This window comes from Heterodontus francisci, chromosome 8 (assembly GCF_036365525.1).
Source record: "Heterodontus francisci isolate sHetFra1 chromosome 8, sHetFra1.hap1, whole genome shotgun sequence".
Taxonomy (NCBI): domain Eukaryota; kingdom Metazoa; phylum Chordata; class Chondrichthyes; order Heterodontiformes; family Heterodontidae; genus Heterodontus; species Heterodontus francisci.
Window position 1 is genome coordinate 82,776,717 of NC_090378.1, and position 23,154 is coordinate 82,799,870.

Consider the following 23,154-nt stretch of genomic DNA (forward strand, 5'->3'; position numbering starts at 1 on the left):
ATGGTCAATTCTAATGTCAATCAAATCCACAAGACAACGGGGGTTAAAGTTCAATACCCGCCATGCCTTTCGGGACTTTGTTGCTAGAGTAACGAGGCCGGGCCTTTCGCTAGAAGCTTCGGATTAACTGTCTTTAAAAAAAAAAGTTCCACGATGTGGAAGGGGGCTTTGTGTGTTGGTACGGCAAATTTAGTGCCTGCATTCTCAGGCCGCCGTCTTCTGTATGTTGCCGCCAGTCTGTCTGCCCGGGCTCAGCAATCGCAGAAAAAGTTGGAGCCCGTTGAAATCCCCGGCCTGGAGCCCATCACCTACTGGGATAGGATGCACTACGTGCCTGGCCTGGCCGACCCCAAGTGCCCGGTCTGGGACAGAGGTTGGGAAGACCCTTTCCATCGCCGGGGCCCCAAGTATGAGGAAATGCCGCTATACAAGGGGAAGCCATGTTATACATTCCACCAGAGAACCAAGATGCTGGAGGGTAAGGACTGGGCTGCCCGTCGCCGGGTACAGACGGGGAACTGATGCATGGAAGTGTTAGCGTTTTCCCCTGCCCTTGGTCAGGAGGCTAACTTTACGTTGCAATCTGTCAATAGCGAGGGGAAAAGGGGCCAGCGGAGAGATTGAATGTGTCGAAGTTGCAACTGTGCAAAGCATTGGAAATAACGTATGGGAATTAGAAATATTAATTAGAATTGAATGCCAGAAAGACCGACGACATCCTTTTCAGCAACGCTGGCCTAAAGTTTGTTGCCCTTGCCGCGGGTTCTCCCTCCCAGGCCACCTGCTCAAGCTGAACCAGATGCTGCAAAATCGTGGCACATAGTTCATGACGGAGACTGTTTGCTTCCACAACACTGTCAACCCTCACCGTCTCATAAATTTATTTATTCATTTAGCGATACAGCACTGAAACAGGCCCTTCGGGCCACCGCGTCTGTGCCGATCAACAACCATCCATTTATACTAATCCTACATTAATCCCATATTCTCTACCACATCCCCACCATTCTCCTACCTACAACTAGGGGCAATTTACAATGGCCAATTTACCTATCAACCTGCAAGTCTTTTGGCGGTGGGAGGAAACCGGAGCACCCGGCAGAAACCCACACAGACACAGGGAGAACTTGCAAACTCCGCACAGGTAGTACCCAGAACTGAACCCGGGTCGCTGGAGCTGTGAGGCTGCGGTGCTAACCACCGTGCCGCCCTAATCATGAGATAACCTCTTAAAAGATCAAGAGATTTGGTATAAAAATCATGAGTTGCTATTTATTTCAAACTTCATTCATATTCAGACTTTAGTGGCTTATTTAATCTCTTAATAGGTCAGAACTCTTTACAAAAACAATTATAAAAATAAACATTCATGTTATCGGAGTATGATTATGGAAACTGAGGGTATCAGTCTATTGAGTCTACAGTAAAAAGCACTGGATGCAGAACCCGGACCTCTCAGCTAATGGACTCCACGTGGGGAGAGGAGAGGGTTCATCATATTAGTGCGTTTGTATATGTATCAGTCCATTAGATCAGTGTATCTCTTTTACACTTCAAATAAATTGGGTTGTAAATATTAATTTTTAATATGTGAGCACTTGGATGTTACCACTGGACTCATCTGTGTCTATAAATGCATTTTTATATCTGTTAGCTAATAAGTATTTAACTGTATATAATGTAACGAACATCATGGGACAGGACGTCAGAAATGCTCCATCCATCAATATTGGCGACCACGGTCTGGAAGTGGTTCAAGAGTTCACCTATCACCAGTAACCTGTCTCTAGATGCAGAAATCAACAAGCGCATGGGAAAGGCTTCCACTGCTATGTCCAGACTGGCCAAGAGAGTGTGGGAAAATGGCACACTGACACAGAACACAAAAGTCCAAGTGTATCAGGCCTGTGTCCTCAGTACCTTGCTCTATGGCAGCGAGGTCTAGACAACGTATGTCAGCCAAGAGCGACGTCTCAATTCATTCCATCTTCGCTGCCTCCGGAGAATACTTGGCATCAGGTGGCAGGACCATATCTCCAACACAGAAGTCCTTGAGGCGGCCAACGTCCCCAGCTTATACACACTACTGAGTCAGTGGCGCTTGAGATGGCTTGGCCATGTGAGCCGCATGGAAGATGGCAGGATCCCCAAAGACACATTGTACAGCGAGCTCGCCACTGGCATCAGACCCACCGGCCGTCCATGTCTCCGCTTTAAAGACGTCTGCAAATGCGACATGAAATCCTGTGACATTGATCACAAGTTGTGGGAGTCAGTTGCCAGTGTTCGTCAGAGCTGGCAGGCAGCCATAAAGGCGGGGCTAAAGTGTGGCGAGTCGAAGAGACTTAGTAATTGGCAGGAAAAAAGAGAGGCGCAAGGGGAGAGCCAACTGTGTAACAGCCCCGACAAACAAATTTTTCTGCAGCACCTGTGGAAGAGCCTGTCACTCTAGAATTGGCCTTTATAGCCACTCCAGGCGCTGCTTCACAAACCACTGACCACCTCCAGGCGCTTATCCATTGTCTCTCGAGATAAGGAGGCCAAAGATAAAAAAATAATAATAATGTATTTACATGTGTGTTACTGATCAATGCATTTGTGGATCTGTCAGTTGTAAATATAAATATGAAACTTTGTTCCCCTAATCATCTCCAGTTTACACATTTCCCATCTTTTCTTTCCAATATATTTGTGCTACTTCCCTATTCAACTTGTTGAAATTGGCTCCAGTAAAGTACATTTATCATTGACTGTTCCCCTTCCTTTTCAGTTTTAATATCAAACCCAGTTAGGTTCTGGTCATTGTGTCCCAGATGTACCCCCAGAGAAAGCTGTGAATTCTGATTTTTATCAGAGATTTCGTATCGATGTTGTGTTGCAGCAGATCATCAGGTGTTTGAACACCAAGGATGCAGTAGATCCCTGACCACACGGCACTAAACCCTGGGCCGCTACCTCCTCTCCCCCACCACCACCCCGCCCGACTTCATCTCTCACATCGTGGAATCTGGACCATCAATTTCAATCTTTGCCCTGACTTCGGTACTCACTGGTCTGCGACCTGTTCCCCATATGTCTGCTGGAAGCTATGCTTCCATACTGAAGGGGAAACGACCCTTGTAATCACCTGATCCACTAGGGAGGGGCAGGACGCAGCAAGCTAGGAAAGATGTGTTTTGCCTGTCAAAAAAATAACATTTCAGAGCCCTCTTGCAAATGAGATTTGGATTTACTGTGAAATTGGCTCTCCCTCAATAGATTTGAGAGAGTTGGCATGTCTGCCTCCACTTCATCTCAGACCCACTGCTGTGGAAACCTTTATCCTTGCTTTTATTACCTCTGGGCTCAATTTCTCTAATGTCCTCTTGTTGCTGTGTTTGCTGCCCTACATTGGCTCCCGGCTAAGCAACAACTTGATTTTAAAATTCTCATCCTTGTTTTCAAATCCCTTTATGGCCTCAGAATTACAGAATTGTTACAATGCAGGAGGGGGGCATTCGGCCCATTGTGTCTGCACCAGCTCTATGAACAATTCACTTAATGCCATTCCCCTGCCTTCTCCCCCTAACCCTGTACATTCTTCCTTTTCAGATAACCGTCTAACTCCCTTTTGAATGCTTCAGTTGAACCTGCCTCCACTCTCCCTATCTCTGTAAACTCCTTAATTCCTACAACCCTTCGACATAACTGTTCTCCAATTCTGGCATCTTGTGCAATTCTGATTTTAATCACTCCACCATTGGCAGCTATGCCTTCGGCTGCCAAGGCCCTAAAATCTAGAACTCCCCAAACCCCTCTGTCTCGCTAACTTTTTTTCCTTTTTCAAGACACTCATTAAAACCTGCCTCTTTGACCAAACGTTTGGTCATCTGCCGTAATATTCCCTTACTTGGCTTGGTGCCAAATTATGTTTAACACTCTTTTGTAGCACCTTGGGATTTTTACTACGTTAAAGGGTTTGTATAACGGCAAGTTGTTATTGGCTACCCACCAACATGTGCAAAACACAGCTGCTAGTATTTTGTTCCTCGCTGCTTGCCCATCACCTCAGGCCTCCCTGGTTAATATTAACTCTGTCTCCTAGCACAATGAATTCTTGTAAATGGGACCAGAAAGTTGCAAAGGGGCATTGATAAATGAGTGGGCAAAACCTTGCCAGATTGAGTTAATTGTGGAGAAGTGTTTGGTCATCTACTTTACACCTAAGATAGACAGATTGGAGTATTTTCTAAATGGCAAGAAGCTAGGAATTGTGGAGAGATTTAGGAGACCATGTGCACACGTTGCTAGTGAACAACTACAAAAAAAAAGACGAAAGACTAAGGCGAGAGAAAAGGATAAGATTTCAGCAAATGAATCATCTTGGAGCTTGGAAGAGTGGTTGATGGCAAGAGTGTGATGTGCTAAAATATGATAGAACAATAGGTGTCCAATTAGGAGTTGCTGATGATGACTGCTGCCACATAAGCTAGGAATGGGGACAGGATGAAAATACATAGCTGGAATGTTTGCTGGAAAAGAGAGTGAGGCTGTTGAGGTAGCTGCTGGGTGGCAAATAGGAATCAAGATTGTATCTTAAGAACATTTGAAAAGTCATGTAACTAGTTTGTAAAACTGCATTTGCTGCATCTTAGGATATTTAAAGATGCACTTCTACAAAAGGACATGAATACTCTGGAGGGTGTTCAGAAAAGAGCAATAAGGATGATCCCAGGACTTGAGGTTCCAAGTTAAAAAGAGACTTACAGGGTTGTTGTTTTCACTTAAAGTGGGAATCTGATCCAGGAATGTAAAATGTTTAAATGTCTGATGTATGGAGGTTATTTTAAGTTATACTGTAACTTGTAGAGCTAGAAGGCACGAATGCAAAATTAGCAAGCCTAAAGTGCAACTACAGATTAGAGGAATATTTTAAGTTTGCCACTAATAAAATCACTCTGTACTGCTGGATGTAAATTTCAATGTCTATCAAAGCTTTATTGAAAGGCTGCGTTTGCTGACAATGCTACCACTAGGTGGTGCTGCAATGGCACATATGCAAATGCAGCCTGTGCCACTAAAATGTCTCAGTCTGCGGCGCAGGCAGCTGCCAGGATTAAAGATGGCGCTGCTCAAATAATCACACGATGGCAACCTAAACACATAGCAGCACACAATGGCCGAAGGGAAGGGAGCGAGCGGGCGGGGGTGTGGCAAGCGGGTGGTGAGCGAGCAGGAGGGAAGGAGGAGAGCGCACCCGCCACCAGCAAGGTCTTCGGCTGCGCTCTCCCCGTACCCACTCTTTCCCCACCCCTGCTCTCTCCGGCCCAGATCCCCCCACCATCTGCCCGCATTACGCAATGACGTCATCTGCACATGCGCTAACCAGTCCTGGCATTGCGGAACGCAGCGCATGCGCAGAGGGTAGGAACCACTCTGCGCAGGTTGGTGCAGTCGGATGACGTAAGCTGCCGGCTGCGTTTTCAGTAATCACTTTGTTATTGAAATTCTAGAGATAACCCTGAAGTGGTTATTGACACAGTTGTGCATGTCAGTCACCTGAGTTACCTGAACTGTATCCAAATAATAACCATAGTCTCTCATGTACTGAAATACACAACACGTCAGAGTTTTACAAAAAGCAGGAAAAATGACCTGCAAAGCTGGAGGGAAAATAAAATATTTGAGGGTAGGCAAAAGTCTGGTTAGAGGATTTTGAAATTGGAGGGACAGAAGGAGAGTGTTTCAAAGAAAGGGAATAGGGATGGAGTGACTGGGAAAAGTACCCAATAGAGAAAACCGAACAGTGGGTGGGTGGGTTTGGGGGAGTATGGCTGGAAAGGATGCCAAATAGAAGGGGGATCTAACTTTGTTATAAAGGGCGAGTCATTTGGGTAGAATAGAAATGCAACAGGTTGTTAAGGATCAGATTAAGCATGAAACTGGAGAATGAAGAATGATTGGGAATGGATGAGGAAACTGATGTAAACTATTCCTAGATGTATTTGTTTTTAGATGTAAACATATCCTGTGCTCACTGGGCACAATTTTTGCACCATGCTCAGAAAACATTAATGTATTTGTAATCGTGTTTTTCACTGCAAATATATGTATTGTAGTAGACCAGGGATGCCTCGCCAGAATCTTCCAAACTACATACAACTCTTTGTCTAAACATGGCTCGTGAAAGTCTTTATAACCTGCCCTCCAGTTCTCTGATGTCTCTTTGCAACTTGCTCCCTGATATTTGCTACTTCTCCCTTCTAAAACTATCGATCTTTCTACTTGGAGGAATCAAAACTGCAATGAAACAAATCACTTTAAATAGACTTCACGATATTATTTTCAGGAGTTCATTTAAGACACTAATTTTTCTTATCCCTTCTGTATTTAATTGGAATAACATTATTGTAAATAGGAAAAATTTTGATCTCATTTTATGATTTGTTCCAGATCTTAGCTTGATCTAAATTCACCACTTTCTCTCCTTTCAACTTAGAACTTCTACTGTATTTAGTGGAATGCCTGTTTTCCCTCACTTAAAATGTGTCTGTTGGGCAATTTCTTGGAAGCGTTCCTTGCTTTTTCTGGACACCACAGTGACAATGTAGAATATACTGCCACAATGTGAAGTGTAATGATACATAATGAGGGGAGGCTGTGGCGTAGTGGTAATGTCACGACCAGTAATCCAGAGGCCTAAGCTAATACTCGGGACATGGGTTCAAATCCCATCACAGTAGATGGTGAAATTGAATTAAATTGATAAATCTGGAACTAAGAGGCTAGTCTAATGGTTACCATGAAACCATTGTCGATTGTTGTAAAAACCCATCTTGTTCACGGATGTCCTTTGGGGAAGGAAATCTGCTGTCCTTATCTGGTCTGGACTACATATCACTGCAATGAATGTGATTGATTCTTAAATGCCCTCTGAAATGGCCTGGCAAGTTTCTCAAGGGCAATTAGGGATGGGCAATAAATGCTGGCCTAACCAGCTACTCCCACATCCCTTGAACAAATAAAAACAATTCTTTGTTTTACTCTGCATAATAAATTCTTAACTTTGTTGACACTTTGAGCTGTAATCTCGATTTAATACCTCTGACCGTGTGTAGGTTGATACAGGATCAATCCTGTATGAGTTGGGAAATGCTGTACCACAGTAATTGTTTTTTGTTGCTGCCTACGTGCATTTTCATAGATGAATCAAAATCAAGTAAAATAAATATGCTTTACAGCAATATTTTCTAATTTACAGTAATTAAAATAGGGGTTGAATTGATATTAATGCAGTACTTACTGCATGTTCATACAAGTTCATTTCCATTTAATGTCCATTATGATTGTGCACTTTTGTAATTTAAATACCATCCTGGAGTAAGTGGATAAAACATTGAGACAGCTCATCATCTTGGGAAACAAATTTATCGAATGAAACGTGGGAGAATGCTGTTTTTTTTCTCCGGATAATGACTTGCCAACACTGATGCGGACATAAATGGTGAAAAGTTTGATTTTTAAGACTATGATCTTGTAAAGCTGTTAACTAAAGCCCTCCCTCCTGCACCATCTCCTCGGCCACGCATTCATCTGCTCTATCTTCCTATTCCTATACTCACTAGCACGTGGCACCAGTAGTAATCCAGAGATTACAACCTTTGAGGTCCTGCTTTTTAATCTGCTACCTGGTTCTCTCAATTCTTGTTGCAGGACCTCATTCCTCTTTCTACCCAAGTCATTGTTACCAATGTGTACCACGACCTCTGACTGTTCACCCTCCCCCTTCAGAATGTCCTGCAGCCGCTTCGTGACATCCTTGACCCTAGCACCAGGGAGGCAACATACCATCCTGGAGTCACGTTTGCGGCTACAGAAACGCCTATCTGTACCTCTTACGATAGAATCCACTATCACTATAGCTCTTCCACTCCTTTTCCTCCCCTCCTGTGCAGCTGAGCCACCTGTGGTGCCACAGACTTGGCTCTTGCTGTATTCCCGAGAAGTTATCTCCCCTAACAGTATCTGAAGTGGAAGATCTGTTAGAAAGGGAGATGGACCCAGGGGGCTCCTGCATTATCTGCATAGTTTTTCTACTCTGCCTGAGCAGTTTTTACCTGCGGTGTGGCCACCTCCCTGTCCGTGCTATCCACGATGATCTCAGCCTCATGGATGCTCCACAGTATCTCTAGCCGCCGCTCCAGATCCGAAATGCGGATTTCGAGTAGCTGCAGCTGGAAACACTTCCTGGACACTGGAAGTGTCCCTGACTTCCCACATTGCTGAGCTACCCTGCCATGACTTACCCTTAATTTATCCCCTTAAATTATCCAAAGATACACTAGGCACCTTGATTGCCTAAAAAAAAAACCTACCTATTATTTTTTTAAAATGTAGACTTTTCACTTTACTTTTAGTTACTTACCCAGCTATTTAGAGTTATTCCCTAACAGAAGTTACTCACCAACCAATGACCTTGTAGCTTTCCTGTGACGTCACTGCTCACTTTGTTTTCAAACTCCGGCGTCCCTGGACTGCTGTAGGAAGGTAAGTGACTGGGCCTCAATCCTCGGGCTCAATTTATCGGCTCCGCTCTGGGCGTTCTCCCCACAGGTCCGCTCCTCTCTGCTGCTCTCCCGAAGGTGCCCCATAAAAGATTATTGCACAAGATAGGAGCTCACGGTATTGGAGGTAATATATTAGCGAGGATTGATTAACACACAGAAGACAGAGAGTCGGGATTAATAGATCTTTTTCAGGTTGGAAAGACGTAACTAGTGGAGTGCCACAAGGATCGGTCCTAGGGCCTCAATTATTTGCTATCTATATTAATGACTTGGAGGAGGGGGCAGAGTGTAATATATCCAGATTTGCTGACGATACAAAAATAGGTGGGAGGGCATGTTGTGATGAGGACATAAGGAATCTGCGAGGGGATTATAGATAGGTTGAGTGAGTGGCCAAAAACTTGGCAGATGGAGTTGAATGTAGGAAAGTGAGGTTATGCACTTTGGTAGGAAGAATCAAAAGGCAGACTATTATTTAAATGGAGAGAGACTCTTTAAAAAAAAAAGTGCAGCGCAGAGGGATCTGGGTGTTCTTGTGCATGAAACACAAAGTTAGCATGCAGGTGCAGCAAGTAATTAAGACGGCAAATGGAATTTTGGCCTTTATTGTTGGGGGGTTGGAGTTTTAAAATAGGGAAGTCTTATTACAGCTGTACAGGGTATTGGTGAGGCCACACCTGGAGTACTGTGTACAGTTTTGGTCCCTGTTTTTAAGAAAGGATATACTGGCATTGGAGGCAGTTCAAAAGAGATTCACTGGGATGAAGGGGTTGACTTATCAAGAACGGCTAAACTGGTTAGGCCTTTATTCATTAGAGTTTAAAAGAATGAGGGGTGATCTTATTGAAACGTACAAGATTCTGAGGGGGCTTGACAGGGTAGATGTTGAGAAGATGTTTCCACTAGTGGGGGAATCTCTAACTAGGGGACATAGTTACAGAATAAGGGGACACTCATTTAACACTGAGATGCAAAGGAATTTCTTCTGAGGGTAGTGAATGTCTGGAATTCTCTACCCCAGAGTGTTGTGGAGGCTAGATCACAAAGTATTTAAAGAGGAGGTAGGTAGATTTTTGAAATATTGGGGAGTTGAGGGCTATGAGGAGCTGGCACGAAAGAGTTGAGGTCTGGGGCAGATCAGCCATGATCTTATTGAATGACAGGGCAGGCTTGAGGGGCCGAATGGCCTACTCCTCCTATTTATGTTATGTTTTGTATAACTGCATGTATGTATCATTAAAAATCTTGTATAGGAAACAAATTTCCTGTCCACAAACCTTAGTTCCTGATGTAAAAAATTATGGTAATTTTATGCTACTGCAACTTTTACAATTGTAAATTACTGTTTGTATCTCCCATTCAGTTTTGCTGTCAGTGTAGTTGCTGGCTCTGTAAAGCAACTTTTTTTTTATAAAGTCTCTCAACTCTGTTGACATTTTGTATATAAAAAGTAGTGTTTATTTGTTAACTGACTTTGGGCCATGCCATGGGCATTTTACTATATTATTAGAATTATTACATTGAGTTTCCTGATCTACTGCAGTAGTGTTGCCTATCTTTAAACTAGCACACATTAGGATTTATTTTTGTTTCCAGGTGTTAAACAAGCTCTTTGGCTGACCAAGTCTAAACTAATAGAGGGCCTTCCTAAGCAGATACTAAGCATAGCTGAAGATCCTGCGAATCGCATTGAAGACCAGGATGAGCGTGTTAAGGCAGCTGTCAGTCATGCTCGTTTTTGGACCACCACTGAAATTCGTCCCAAAAGAGATCGTTTTTGGTGAGCAGATATGTTGCGATTGAAGTTAGAATTTTTCTTTGTGAAATTCTTGAGAAATGTTGCTTGGTAAACGGTAATTTAATGTGGGGAAAATGATAGGATACTTCCTAAGAAAAATGAAGAGAGATTCCTGGTAGTATTAGAAGATGGACCAACCTGCAGAACTTCAGCATGAATTGGGACCTTTGAGAGGAAGGAGAAAACAAGGAAAGCATACCAAAAGTAAAGCTCACTAACTTGTTTGTAGTGCAAATTAATACTAATCTTCTTGGTTTGGTGGAAGTTTAGGCCATTTGTATAGATCATGTAAATTAAGAGAAACCGGGGAGTTAATGAGGTTTTAAAGCATAATATTGCCTACATGACCTACTGAAATTTCCCTGTCCCATTCGAATACCTGCATTTAGCCTGATATTGAACTCTAACAAGATTCACATCCGATCAGAGGTTGCCAAATTTGTAGTAATTGGTAGATCAATTAAGCATGTTTTTTAATTATGTATAGTCCAGATTGTGAAACCTCAACTCTGGCATGACTGTTGTCTGAGCTTATACTTAAAATGCTAATTTCTTTTTTGTGGTTCCACATGCTACACTCTAAACCAGCCAAGAGAAACACAGATGGCTGATTATGATGCAATGTTCTTTATCCTGCTGCTTATGGGGAATCGAGCTGCTTTTATATTATTGTGCCACTGACAATATTGTTAAACTAATCTCATTGGATTTTTAAAACCAATGGCCAGTAAGACTTATTTTTTACTGGGTCTTCTGGACAGCTTCATTTTGCAATAGGGAAAATCTAAACATCTCCCCTTGACATTCAACGGCATTACTGTCGCTATCACTATCAACATCCTGGGGGGTTACCATTGACCAGAAACTGGAGTAGCCATACAAATACCATGGCTACAAGAGGTCAGAGGCTAGAAATCCTGTGGTGAGTAACTCACCTCCTGACTCCCCAAAGCCTGTCCACCATCTACAAGGCACAAGTCAGGAGTGTGATGGAATACTCACTTGCCTGGATGGGTGCAGCTCCAACACTCAAGAAACTTGACACCATCCAGGACAAAACAGCCCGCTTGATTGGCACCCCATTGACAAACATTCATTCCCTCCACCACCAACTCACAGTGGCAGCAATGTGTACCATCTACAAGATGCACTGCAGAAACGCACCAAGGATACTCGGGCAGCACTTTCCAAACCTGTGCCCTGTACCACCTAGAAGGACAAGGGCAGCAGATGCGTGGGAACACCGCCACCTGCAAGTTCCTGTCCAAGCCACACACCGTCCTGACTTGGAACTATATTGCCGTTCATGGGTCAAAATCCTGGACCTACCTTCCTAATAGCACTGTGCGTGTAGCTACCCCACATGGGCTGCAGTGGTTCAAGGCAGCAGCTCACTACCACCTTCTTGTGGTAATTAGGGATGGGGCAATAAATGCTGGCTTGACCAGCAATGCCCATATCCCATGAAACAAAAAAAAAATTGTGCTGTTCCAATGACATCAGTGTGATCCTGGACATGACTTAAATATGTTATCAAGCCATTTCCCTATTACCATATCATGGCCTTAATTGTCACTGACCGAGGCAATCTGCATGTATGGAATGCTAGGACCCACTTTTGCAGCCAATAATTACACTTTTCAAACAGGAGAATGGGTCTTGAGAGAGCCACACACATGAACCAATGACAATTTAAAGCAGCTTTAGGCCAAGTGTGGTGCCTTGCTGGCTCATGGTGCCTAGCGCTGCTGCACATTTTGGCTTAGATCTTTACGTTATTCAGTAATGGTACCAGTAAATTCATTCATTTATAGGGAATTCAGACTAATTTAATGTGTGCTTCTGATCATTTATTTTGAATCCTAAATAATGAATTTCTCACAACACTGTAGATGTTGAGCTGGAAAAAACCTCTAAGGTTAATAACAATTATGAAGTAGTAGCAGTAAATTGCTGCTGATTTTTTTTTTTGTTGCAGTTAGTAGTGTTACAATACTTATGCTGGATGTGATTATATGTTCTTAGACTCTTTATTCATGATAGATTTTACATATTAACAAAAACAAAAGGATTTGAAAATCCTGGCAGGCCCACTAATGCATACAGTATCCATCAAGTCAGGGTGGCTTACCTTTCAGAATTTGTGTGAAAGAAGAATTGTATTTGGAACACAGCCACAAATGTTCACACTCCTAATTACATTACGGCTTATGTTCTGCAGAACAGCCATAAAAGTAAGTTTTGCTGCTGTTTGGGTCATTTGTGTTCAGGGATACCACTGTCAACATGGTAACCAAACATTTTTAGACTGTGGAACTCCAATATAGTATGTTAAGTTAACATATTACTAGGAACTGTACTGTGACAGAAGCAGGGCTTTGTCCTGTTTCAGCTTTGAACATTTCTGTTCTATGTTATTTAAATTTGTAGTGAGGGCAGGATACTGGGATTTTGAAAATGAAAAACATGGCTACTGCTTCTATCGCGTTTTTTGTTTTTAATTTGCGAGTCTAGGAAAAGCAGAGATATTTCTGCCTTGCTTCTCCCACCCAAACTTTTAGTTACTCATCCTAATATCTCTTCCTTTGGCTTGGTGTCAGATTTTGTTTGATTGTACTCCTGTGATATTTTCCCAAAATTAAGGACATTATATAAATGCAAGTTTTTGTAGAAACATTAGATCCATTCATTCTTTTTCACTCATGATTTTTGGTCATTTTTATGCCAACACTTACATACAGAATTTCCATCATAAATGTAAACAGTTGCGTGTGACTGAGGACTTGCAGTCTCCCAACACTCGTGGAATGAGTCATATACGTATTTTTTCCCTTGTTTATTGGGCGTTTAAAATTCAATTTTGGGTCTCTCCCCGTTCCCTCCCTCCCTGTAATGTAAGCCTGAAACTGTCTGATGATGCTGGGGCCCATCAGTCCTGTTACCTTTACTCTATTGCATAAAGCAGCGATGCCCTATTGGAGATATGTGGACAAGCAATAAGTAGGCTATGTATAATAAAAGCAAAATACTGCCGATGCTGGACATGCTCAGCAGGCTACATGGGTTAGCAAAATAATGCAAGCCCCCCACAAAGTAACACACATACAGAAACAGAATAGCAAAGATCCCATCCTCCTTTCTGGCTCATTCACCTCTTTTCCCCCCCCCCCCCCCCACCTGAATCATCCTTATATTCCCTCGAAACACGAGTCTTTCCTCTTGCTCTTTCATCCTGCTCCTTTTCTGGTTCCTTCTGCTGTTCTGCGTGTGTTTGTCTCTCCTTTCCTCCCCCTGGCCATATGTTGGCTGGCTATAGGCATAATACAATTCCTTACAGGATTTGAAATTGAAGAATTCAGTGGTGCAGTGAGTTATTGCACAGTCCTTTCACATCAACCCAGCCTACACTGACAGAAGAAAAGACTTGCATTTATACAGCACTTTATGAACACAAGCCATCCCAAAGCAATTTACAGCCAATTAATTAGTTTTGAAGTGGTGTTACTGTTTTAATGTAGGAAACCCAGCAGCCAATTTGCACAGAGAGCAATGAGATAACCATCAGATAATCTTTTTTAGTGACATTGGTTGAAGGATAAATATTGGCCAGGACACTGGAAGAACTCCCCTGCTTTTCTTCTTTGAATAGCGCCATGGGATCTTTTACATCTACCTGAAGAGTCAGATGGTGCTTCGGTTTAACATCTCATCCAAAAAACGGTACCTCCCAACAGTGCACTGGTGTGTCAGCTTAGATTCTGTGCTCGACTCTTTGGTATGGGACTTGAACCCAGAACCTTCTCCAGATGAGAGTGCCTACCACTGAACCATGGCTAATATCTGATGCAATTAAACTCTCTGCTAGCTTGATCTAGTTGCTAGCAGATGTGAGCCAACAGCACAAATCTATCCCTTAATTGGCACAAAAATGGTTAAATTCACTTCAAGGTCACAAGCTTAACTTAATGTACCAAGTATAACATTTCACAGTGATGTAAATGGGGATGCTATTCTGAGTTTGGGAGAGTATGAAGGCAGCTTTAACTCTTCAGCTGACTGGATATACTTGATCTTGGTGTGTACACTGACACTGAGTGACAAAATGGAGGGGAAGAGAGAGACAGTTTTCTTAACTTTTGTGGTGTTTTTTCTTTTCAGCCCTGTGCTGATGCAGGACCTCTTGCACTTATGCAGGATCTTGCAGCCACGATTTCCCACACTTGGAAACAGGATTCTGGCTGAAAATTACAGTGTGGCAGCAATGTGGGAGAGAGGTTAGTCAGTGGGACTTCTGTATGAGTAGCAATATGTAAAAACTTATTTGCTCATGGGCATTACCAGAAAAGGAAAATATATTCTCATTCAAATACTCATTGGCTTTATTTCTAACAAAAAAAATCTGGTGTTGTCCGTTCACAGAAACTGCCGATAGTATATAATCATAGAACTTTTACAGCACAGGAGGCGGCTATTCGGCCAATCGTGTCTGTAATGGCTCTTTGAAAGACCCGTACAATTTAATCCTATAACTCTGCAACTTAGTCCTTTACAGGTACATGTCCAACTGCCTTTTTAAAGCTCCTATGGAACCTGCTTCATCCACTCTGAGGTCATGTGTTCCACATCTTAACAACCCTCTGTATGGAAAAAAAAATCCTCATTTCCCCTCCAGGCCTTTTGCCAATTATTTTAAATCTATAATCTCATGTTAATGACCTGCTTTGCCAGAGGAAATGGTTTCTCCCTACTTGGTCTAACAAAAGCTGTCATTATTTTGAGTGTTGGCCAACGCTCAGTTGGTAACACTCTCACCTCACCGGAATCACAAGGTTCCAGGTTTAAGTCTCATTTCAGGGGAACAAAAAAGAGGCTGACACTCCAGTGCAGTAATGAAGGAGCGCTGCACTCTGAGGTACCATCTTTCAGATGAAAGGTTTAAACAGAGGCCTCATCTGCCTGCTCGGGTGGATGTAAAAGATCCCATGGTACTATTTCGAAGAGAAGGAGAGTTATCCCTTAAGCAACATCACAAAAACAGATTATCTGGTCATCATCACATTGCTGTTTGTAGGTGTTTGCTGTGTCCAACTTGGCTGCCGTGTTGCCTACATTACAACAGTGACTACACTTTTTTCTTTAAAAAAGTACTTCATTGGCTGTAAGGAGCTTTTAAGACATCTGGTGGTAGTGAAAAGTGCTAGATAAATGCAAGTCTGTCTTTCTCTCTCCCACCTTTTATTAGGTTACCCCTTAACCTTCTCTGCTCTGAGAAAAATTCCAATTTCTCGACGTAACAAGTCCCTCATCACTGGTATCATTCTCAGTAGCCACCTCTGTACTCTCTGTAAGGCCTTGATATCCTTGCTAAAGCACGGTGCTCAGAATTGTGTACGTTATTCTAGCTGAGGCCTACCAGTGATTTACAAAGTCAAATATCCCATAAGCTTTCTCAACTGCGCTGACAACTTGCCCTGTCACAAATAGATTTGACAAATACATGACAACAGTAATTGTACTCAAACATTCTTACTTATTTCAATAAATAGTTATAATAAATTGATTTTTTTTGATAAGTTAGCACATTAACTTGTGTTGAAATAAAACCAAAAAAAGCAATGAATCTCTAATGAAAAGGCTCTTTTGGACTGTATTTATTCCTTTGCAGTGCTCATAGGTACTTAATAAAAACAATTATATCAGATATTTAAAAAACCTGTATTTCCTGTTCAGGTTTCCTGGTTGTGATTGACATAAGTCATTGGTTAATGTAAGAGGGTACCAAGAAAAGCCAGCTAATAGTTAATTATATTAACTATATTTTGTGAAACAAAGCTGAGAACTCAATACCTAGATTTGAGTACAGCCAATATATTCACCCTTTGAAGATTCCAAAAGCAGTTTTTTCCATAAATAATTGAATGGGAATTAGATATATACTTGAAAAGGATTATTCTTTTTGCAGGGATAAGGGACAAGAGCAGGGCCATGAAACTAATTAGATAGTTCTTTCAAAGAGGTAGCATGGGCACGATGATGGCCTCCTGTGCTCTACGATTATGTGTTTAATACTTTGAGCAAGAAGCATTCAGTGCACTTACTGCTGAAATAAATATAGGTGCCCTACTGTTCGCTCAGTTGACATGCACTTTCCAATGTGGAGTTGAACCACATCACCAAAAAAGGTGTAGGTTTGACCCCGTCTGCTGAGTTGGTTGATTCTGATCACAATCAAGCAGGCATTTTATTGGCCACAGCACAGTTGAAAAACACTGGTCATCCAGCAACTCTAACTGGACATCCAAAGAGAAGAGCTAGGTTCAGTTCTGTTGAAGGGTTTTACAGCTAAAATTATGATCGGTCCTCTCGCTTCAGATGTTGATGGACCTGCTGTGTATTTCCAGCATTATTCAGGTTTTCAAGATTTGTAGGTTTTACTGGTTAATCTGGATTATTGGAAAATGCATATGTGAATAAGAAGGATGGGATTATGTTTGATTGCAGTGTTTCCAGTCAAATGATATGTATAGATTACCACATGGACAGTGCACCCATGTGTAAGGTGCCTGAAGATGACTAGCACCCAAGAAACTGTACCTCGCAAAGAGTCAGCACTCTCAGGAGATAGACAACAGATGAGGGAAAATTATAGGGCAGCTGATTGGACAGGATTTTAGCTCAATACCAGTAGTTATTTCACTGTTTAATAAATATTTTATTTTCTTTGCAGAGTCTGACATATTCCGGGTTAGTGGTTTGAATGGAATCCTCTTGAGTAGTAAGCAGCCTTTACCAGCAGTAGCAGGAAAAGAAGAGATATTAAGCACTAAAAGTCATGCCCTCCCAGCTTTCTATCCTATCTCTCCCAACATTGACCTGCAGCAAACGCATGTCTATGAAGTACGCAATGATACAGGTGGGTTTTTGATAGAGTAGTCCGTTTACATGCTGCTTAGCACCCATTTAGAGTTAAATTGGCAAAACACTGAGCGCACCTTCTGATGAAAGGTCACTGACCTGAAACGTTGACTCTGCTTCTCTCTCCACAGATACTGCCAGACCTGCTGAGCATTTTCAGCATCTGCAGTATTTTGCTTTTATATTACTGAGCGCACCTTTCTTGTTTCTGATAATGGGTTGATGAAAGGGCTGAAGGAAAGAAATATCTCAGTGCAGAAAAGGGATAAATATAATCTGAAAAATTATTTTGAAAGTTCAGTTTAATGGAATGATTTTTGTGACCATGTACTTTGATTTTGGAACATCAAGCACTCCTTCTGCAATACTCTCACCAATTTATGATTCTTTTAATTGCATCGATACAGGTTTCCGTGATGGGTACCCTTTTCCTCATGCGCACACACTGTATATTACAGAGTCCTCTGTTAACATGGCAAGGTTCAGAGAAGAACCACTGAGGGCCAAGATGATCATGTTCACATTTGCAAATGCCCTTGCAAGGGCCAAGCTGCTATATGGTGTAAGTGTCGCTGTCTCTGCTCAGTTACATTTCTGCATATTGCAATGTGCATGTGTTTAAGTAGAAATTCCACTTAAATTTAACGTTTTTGTGGTTAAATGGGCGGCACAGTGGCAAGCACCGTAGCCTCACAGCTCCAGCGACCCGGGTTCGGTTCTGGGTACTACCTGTGTGGAGTTTGCAAGTTCTCCCTGTGACCGCGTGGATTTCCGCCCACAGCCAAAGACTTGCAGGTTGATAGGTAAATTGGCATTGTAAATTGTTTCTAGTGTAGGTGGTAGGGAATATGGGGTTAATGTAGGATTAGTATAAATGGGCGGTTGCTGGTCGGCACAGACTTGGTGGGCCGAAGGGCCTGTTTCAGTGCTGTATCTCTCTATGACTATGAATTTGAGAGTGCACTCTGCTTTACCTTGATGTTTGGTGGTATGGGACAGTGATGGATGTTGTTGCATCTTTCAGTAGAGGCATGGAAAAATCAGAAGGGAAGGAGAGGGAGGGGCAGATTTGCAAAGAAATCACTGAAAGGTGCAAGAACTATATAGAGTAGTGATAATGGGAGATTTTAAGTACCCCAATATTGAATGGGGCAGAGATTGTGTTAAAGACAGAAGGAGGGATTTCTGAAGTGTGTTCAGGAGAATTTTCTTGATTTGTATGTTTCTTGCCCAACAAGGAAAGAAGCATTGCTGAATCTAGTCCTGTGGAATGAAGTGAGTGGAGAGAATGTCAGTTAGGGAGCATCTCATGAATGGTGATCATAGTATCGTAAGGCTTAGATTAGTTGTGGAGAAGGACAAGCAGCAATCTAGAATAAAAATATTTAACTGGAGGAGTGCTGAATTCAGGCGGTATGTGGCTCAGCTAAATTGGAGTCAAAGATTGGCAGGCAGAAATGTAACTGAACGATGGGCGACCTTTAAAGAGGAGATGGTTCAGGTACAGTCTAGTACACTCCACAAGGGAGAACAACTAAAGCCAGAACCCCCTTGATAGCAAAGGAGTTAGAGAGTAGGATGTAGAAGAAAAAATGGGCGTATGCCATATCACCTTAATAATACAAGGGAGAAGGCTGAATATAAAGTACAGCGAAGAAGTGGAAAAGGAAATAAGACTGTACAAGAATAGATTGGCAAATAACGTAAAAGGCAATCCAAAGGTCTTCTATGGGCATATTAACACTAAAAGGATTGTTAGAAGGGGTGGGTCCAAAATAGAGTTGTGGAGACAGAACGCATAGCTGAGGTACTAAATCAGTAGTTTGCTTCTGGTGCTTAGCAAGGAAGAGGACTTTGCCAGGATAATGGATCAGATAAAAATAGATAATGAGGAGATACTAGAGAGGCTGGCAGTACTTGAAGTGGCTAAGTCACCTGGTCCAGATGGGATGGTATCCTAACTTGCTGAGGGAAGTAAGGGTAGAAATCCGAGGTGTTGGCCACAATCTTCCAGTCTGCATTAGGTGCAGGGATGGTGGCAGAGGACTGGAGACTTGTAAATGTTACACCTTTGTTGGAAAAAAAAAGATAAACCTGACAGTTACAGGCCAGTCAGTTTAAAAGTAGTGGTGGGGATACTTTTAGGAACAATAATCTGGAAGAAAATTCAACAGCCACTGGGACAAGCATGGATTAATAAATGAGAACCAGCACAGATTTGTTAAGCAAAAACACAAAACACTGGAAATATTCAGCGGATCAGGCAGCATCTGTGGAGAGAGAAACAAGAGTTAACGTTGAGGTCTGTGACCTTTCATCAGAACGGTCAGAAGTTATAAATGTCACAGGTGGGGGGAGAACAACAAAAAAGATCTGAGATAGGGTGGAGGACAGGACAGATTAAAGGACAAAGCCAAAGGGAGTGGTAATGGGACAAGTAAAGAAACAAAATATATGGCTGGATGAGGTGTGAATGGCAGGATAGCAGCTGTCCAAACATGAAGTAAAGGGATACAAAAAGAAACAAGAGGGCAAGGCGGGGGGGGGAACTAGCAAAAAAGAAAGAAAAAAGAACAAAAATGGAGGCAGAGGTTATGATCTAAAATTATTGAACTCAAAGTTGAGTCAGGAAGGCGGTAAAGTGCCCAGTCAAAAGATGAGGTGCTGTTCCTCAAGCTTGCCTTGAGCATTGCAGCAGACCAAGGACAGAAAGGTCAGAGTGGGAGCAAGTTGGAGAATTTTCAACACAGAACAGTGTAAGGTGCTAAATGTTTGGTAGGCGGAAGAGAGACAATACAAACTAAATGGTTCAATTTTAAAGGGGATGCAAGAACATTGACCTTGGCGGGGGCTGGTGGTGGTGTTTGTGCATAAACCTTTGAAGGTGGCGGGTCAGGTTAACAAAACAATTATTAAAGCATATGGGATTCTAGGCTTTATAAATAGAGGCAGAGTGTACAAAAGTCAGGAAGTTATACAAAAAAAAACTTGCATTATATAGCGCCTTACCTGACTGTTGGGCATCTCAAAGTGCTTTACAGCCAGTGAAGTACTTTCAAAGTGCCGTGTCTGTTGTAATTTAGGAAATCCAGCAGCCTATTTGTTCCCAGCAAGCTCCCACAAACAGCAATGTGATAATGAGCAAATAATCTGTTTTTGTGATTCTAGTTCTGCTCCAGCTAGAGTATGTGGTGTCCAAATCTGAGCACCACACTGAGGAAGGATGTGAAAGCTTTGGAGAGAGGTTCCAGGGATGAGGGATTACAGTTATGTGGCTAGACTGGAGAAGCTGGGGTTGTTTTCCTTAGAGCTGCGAAGGGTAAGAGGAGATTGATAGAGGTGTATAAAATCATGAAGCGTTTAGATAGAGTAAACAGAGAAACTGTTTCCAGTGGCTGAAAGGTCGATAACCAGAGGGCACAGATTTAAGGTGACTGGCAAAATAACCAGGTGACATGAGCAAAAAATTTTATGCAACAAGTGATAGGCTTCTAGATAAAGATTTAGCAGTAGCCTTCAAAAGGGAATCGGATAAATACTTGGAGAAAAAAATTGCAGGGATATGTGGAACAGGGGAGTGGGACTAACTGGATTGCTCCTCAAAAGAGCCAGTGCAGATTGATGGGCTGAATAGCTGCCTTCCATGCTGTATTATTCTATGATTTATAAGTCAGCATTCCAGGCACCTGGGAGCAGGCTGTGGGTGACAGAAACTGTTTGCCTGCGAGTTATTAAGCCTGATGGATAAAGAGGAAAACATTTATTCAGAAAGAGATAACCATGGGGGCAAAAAGAAAATCAGAAATTCCGAAAGCCAACAAGCTAAATCTAGCCTTACAGGATTTATTGTACTGGACAGCTAAAGCATTATGTATAATTATATTCAGGTGCTTATAGTGTGATGTATTACAGGGAACTTGGAGTTTAATGTCTAGCTTCTCTTTTCACGTAATTGAATGCAGCTGAACTAACCTTGTTTATTGTACTGGTTGGTTTATTCTATTACAGATGAAACATTGTCCTGCAAATGCTGAAGTGAATGGATTTTAGGTGAACCTGCTTACTTACTGTTTTCTATCTCACAGGAAGATCCCAAAGTGTTGGATAACCCTATCACAGTACAATGTATTGCCACAAATGGAAGGATATTCCAATTTCTGGTGCTGCAGTTAAATACCACAGATCTACAATCATCAAATGATGGTGTGAAAAACCTAATTTGGTTAGATAGAGATCAACTGCTGTATGACTATGCAAAGTGCCTCCCAACAATCAGAAAAAAAATGATCCAGGCAAGTACAAGTTGTTGGGGAAGTGCTGCTCAAGAATATGCATCAGCAATGGCAGTGACACATTTTTGTTTCAATGATTGATTCCCTGCCCCGCACACTGATGTCTGCAGCCTTCCATGACCTCACCCAAGTGGATAGTCTTCCTGTGAGGCTATTTGGTGAATGTCAACAGATTACTTCCGATGTCGAGGTATCACATTCTGTCACAAATTACAGCATTACATGAATAGCAATCCAGAGTAGGGATATTGGAGGAAAAAACCTCAACCACTTACTTGCCTCCAATCCCATTATTGTCACAGCACAATGACTTGAGATCAGCCTACCTATCTAAAATTATGAACTTTCTATGCATGTGACTGGGCAATTTAGATCAGTTTTGAACAATTTTAATGATCCAGTAAATGTGGAACCTTGCTGTAAATAAGCTTCCTTCACGGTTATCAGCTGTTGTGCAATAGTTAAATCCCACAGTAAATTAATTGGATTGTTTTAATAAATTGGATAAGGTATCTCCAGAAGTTTTTTTTTAAACTCATTCACAGGATAGGGGCACCACTGGCAAGACCAGCATTTATTACCCATCCCTAATTGCCCTTGAAGGCGGTGATGAACTGCCTCCATATTTCAGAGGGCAACTAAGAGTTAACCACAGTGCTGTGGGTCTGCTGTAAGCCAGACTGGGCAAGGACAGCAGATTTACTTCCCTAAAGGACAGTATTGAACCAGATAGGTTTTTAGAACAATCTAGTAGTTTCATGGTCCCCATGACTGATACTAACTTTTTATTCCAGATTTATTTAATTAATTGAATTTAAATACAATCTCTGGATTATTAGTCAAGGCTTCTGAATTACTCATCCACTACCATAACTGTACCTCTAGTATAATTTAAGCAAAACTTGTATATTGACTGACCTTCTTGTGTTGGAATTGATGGTTTCTTCTCCCTAGGTTCCTGCTGGGCTGTCTGGATATTGTCCAGAGACATTCAGTAAGTTCCTTGCCTTGTACTTGCATGGAGCTGTATAGAATCACATGGACAACCGTTCACTCTTATGGAGAACTATTACTAACCTGCAAACATCAGGAAACAAAGGATCTCAGTTGGATACCGTAAGAAATACAGACTGTAAACTGATTTGAAGTATAAACAATGTAAACATATACAAAATCAATAATACTTAAACTTTTATGAAGACTGGAGCTGTGACAAATGTATGTTCAAAATTATTCAAGTCAGAGACTTTTTGAATTATTTATGTGGATAATGGTACTTTATTAAAAAAAAAATTCACAATCTCTCATGTTCATTTGTATCATGCCCAATTTCAGCCCAAGACAGCAGCGGAGCTATAGAAACAATGCACTAACTGAAACAAGTAAAAGTCCATCTATATTTTAAATTTCAGTTGCTGAACAAGACTACATCTTTCCTTAAGTTGTGAAAAACTCCAGACCCTCAGTCATATATCGGGCAAGTGCTCCATTTAAAATTATGTACACATTTCTATGGGAATTCCAGAATTACATAGAACATATGGCACAGAAATAGGACATTCGGCCCAACCAGTCTGTGCCGGTGTTTATGCTGCACTCGAGC

At 41.9% G+C, this 23,154-nt stretch overlaps 1 protein-coding gene across 2 annotated transcripts; it reads left to right on the forward strand.

Moving 5' to 3' along the window:
- Positions 1-50: 50 nt before the first annotated feature.
- mrpl37 (mitochondrial ribosomal protein L37) lies at positions 51-22,853 on the forward strand. 2 transcript variants are annotated; one of them, XM_068037532.1, is made up of 7 exons: positions 51-478; positions 10,143-10,326; positions 14,503-14,618; positions 17,072-17,257; positions 17,667-17,821; positions 21,345-21,551; positions 22,506-22,853. In XM_068037532.1, exons 1-7 carry the CDS (start codon positions 154-156, stop codon positions 22,581-22,583), a joined length of 1,251 nt encoding a protein of 416 aa, XP_067893633.1. In that variant the 5' UTR covers positions 51-153; the 3' UTR covers positions 22,584-22,853. The 2 variants fall into 2 exon arrangements, with proteins under 2 accessions (XP_067893633.1, XP_067893634.1); XM_068037533.1 differs by lacking the exon at positions 17,072-17,257.
- The last annotated feature ends 301 nt before the right edge of the window (positions 22,854-23,154 follow it).

What these genes read in the sequence shown, in the direction of transcription:
- mrpl37 (XM_068037532.1), top strand. Translation starts at nt 154, where the DNA reads ATGTGGAAGGGGGCTTTGTGTGTTGGTACGGCAAATTTAGTGCCTGCA. An exon ending in CCCAAAAGAGATCGTTTTTG is followed by an intron (nt 10,327 to 14,502) that starts GTGAGCAGATAT and finishes TTTTCTTTTCAG; the next exon opens with CCCTGTGCTGATGCAGGACC. An exon ending in TCAGAAAAAAAATGATCCAG is followed by an intron (nt 21,552 to 22,505) that starts GCAAGTACAAGT and finishes TCTTCTCCCTAG; the next exon opens with GTTCCTGCTGGGCTGTCTGG.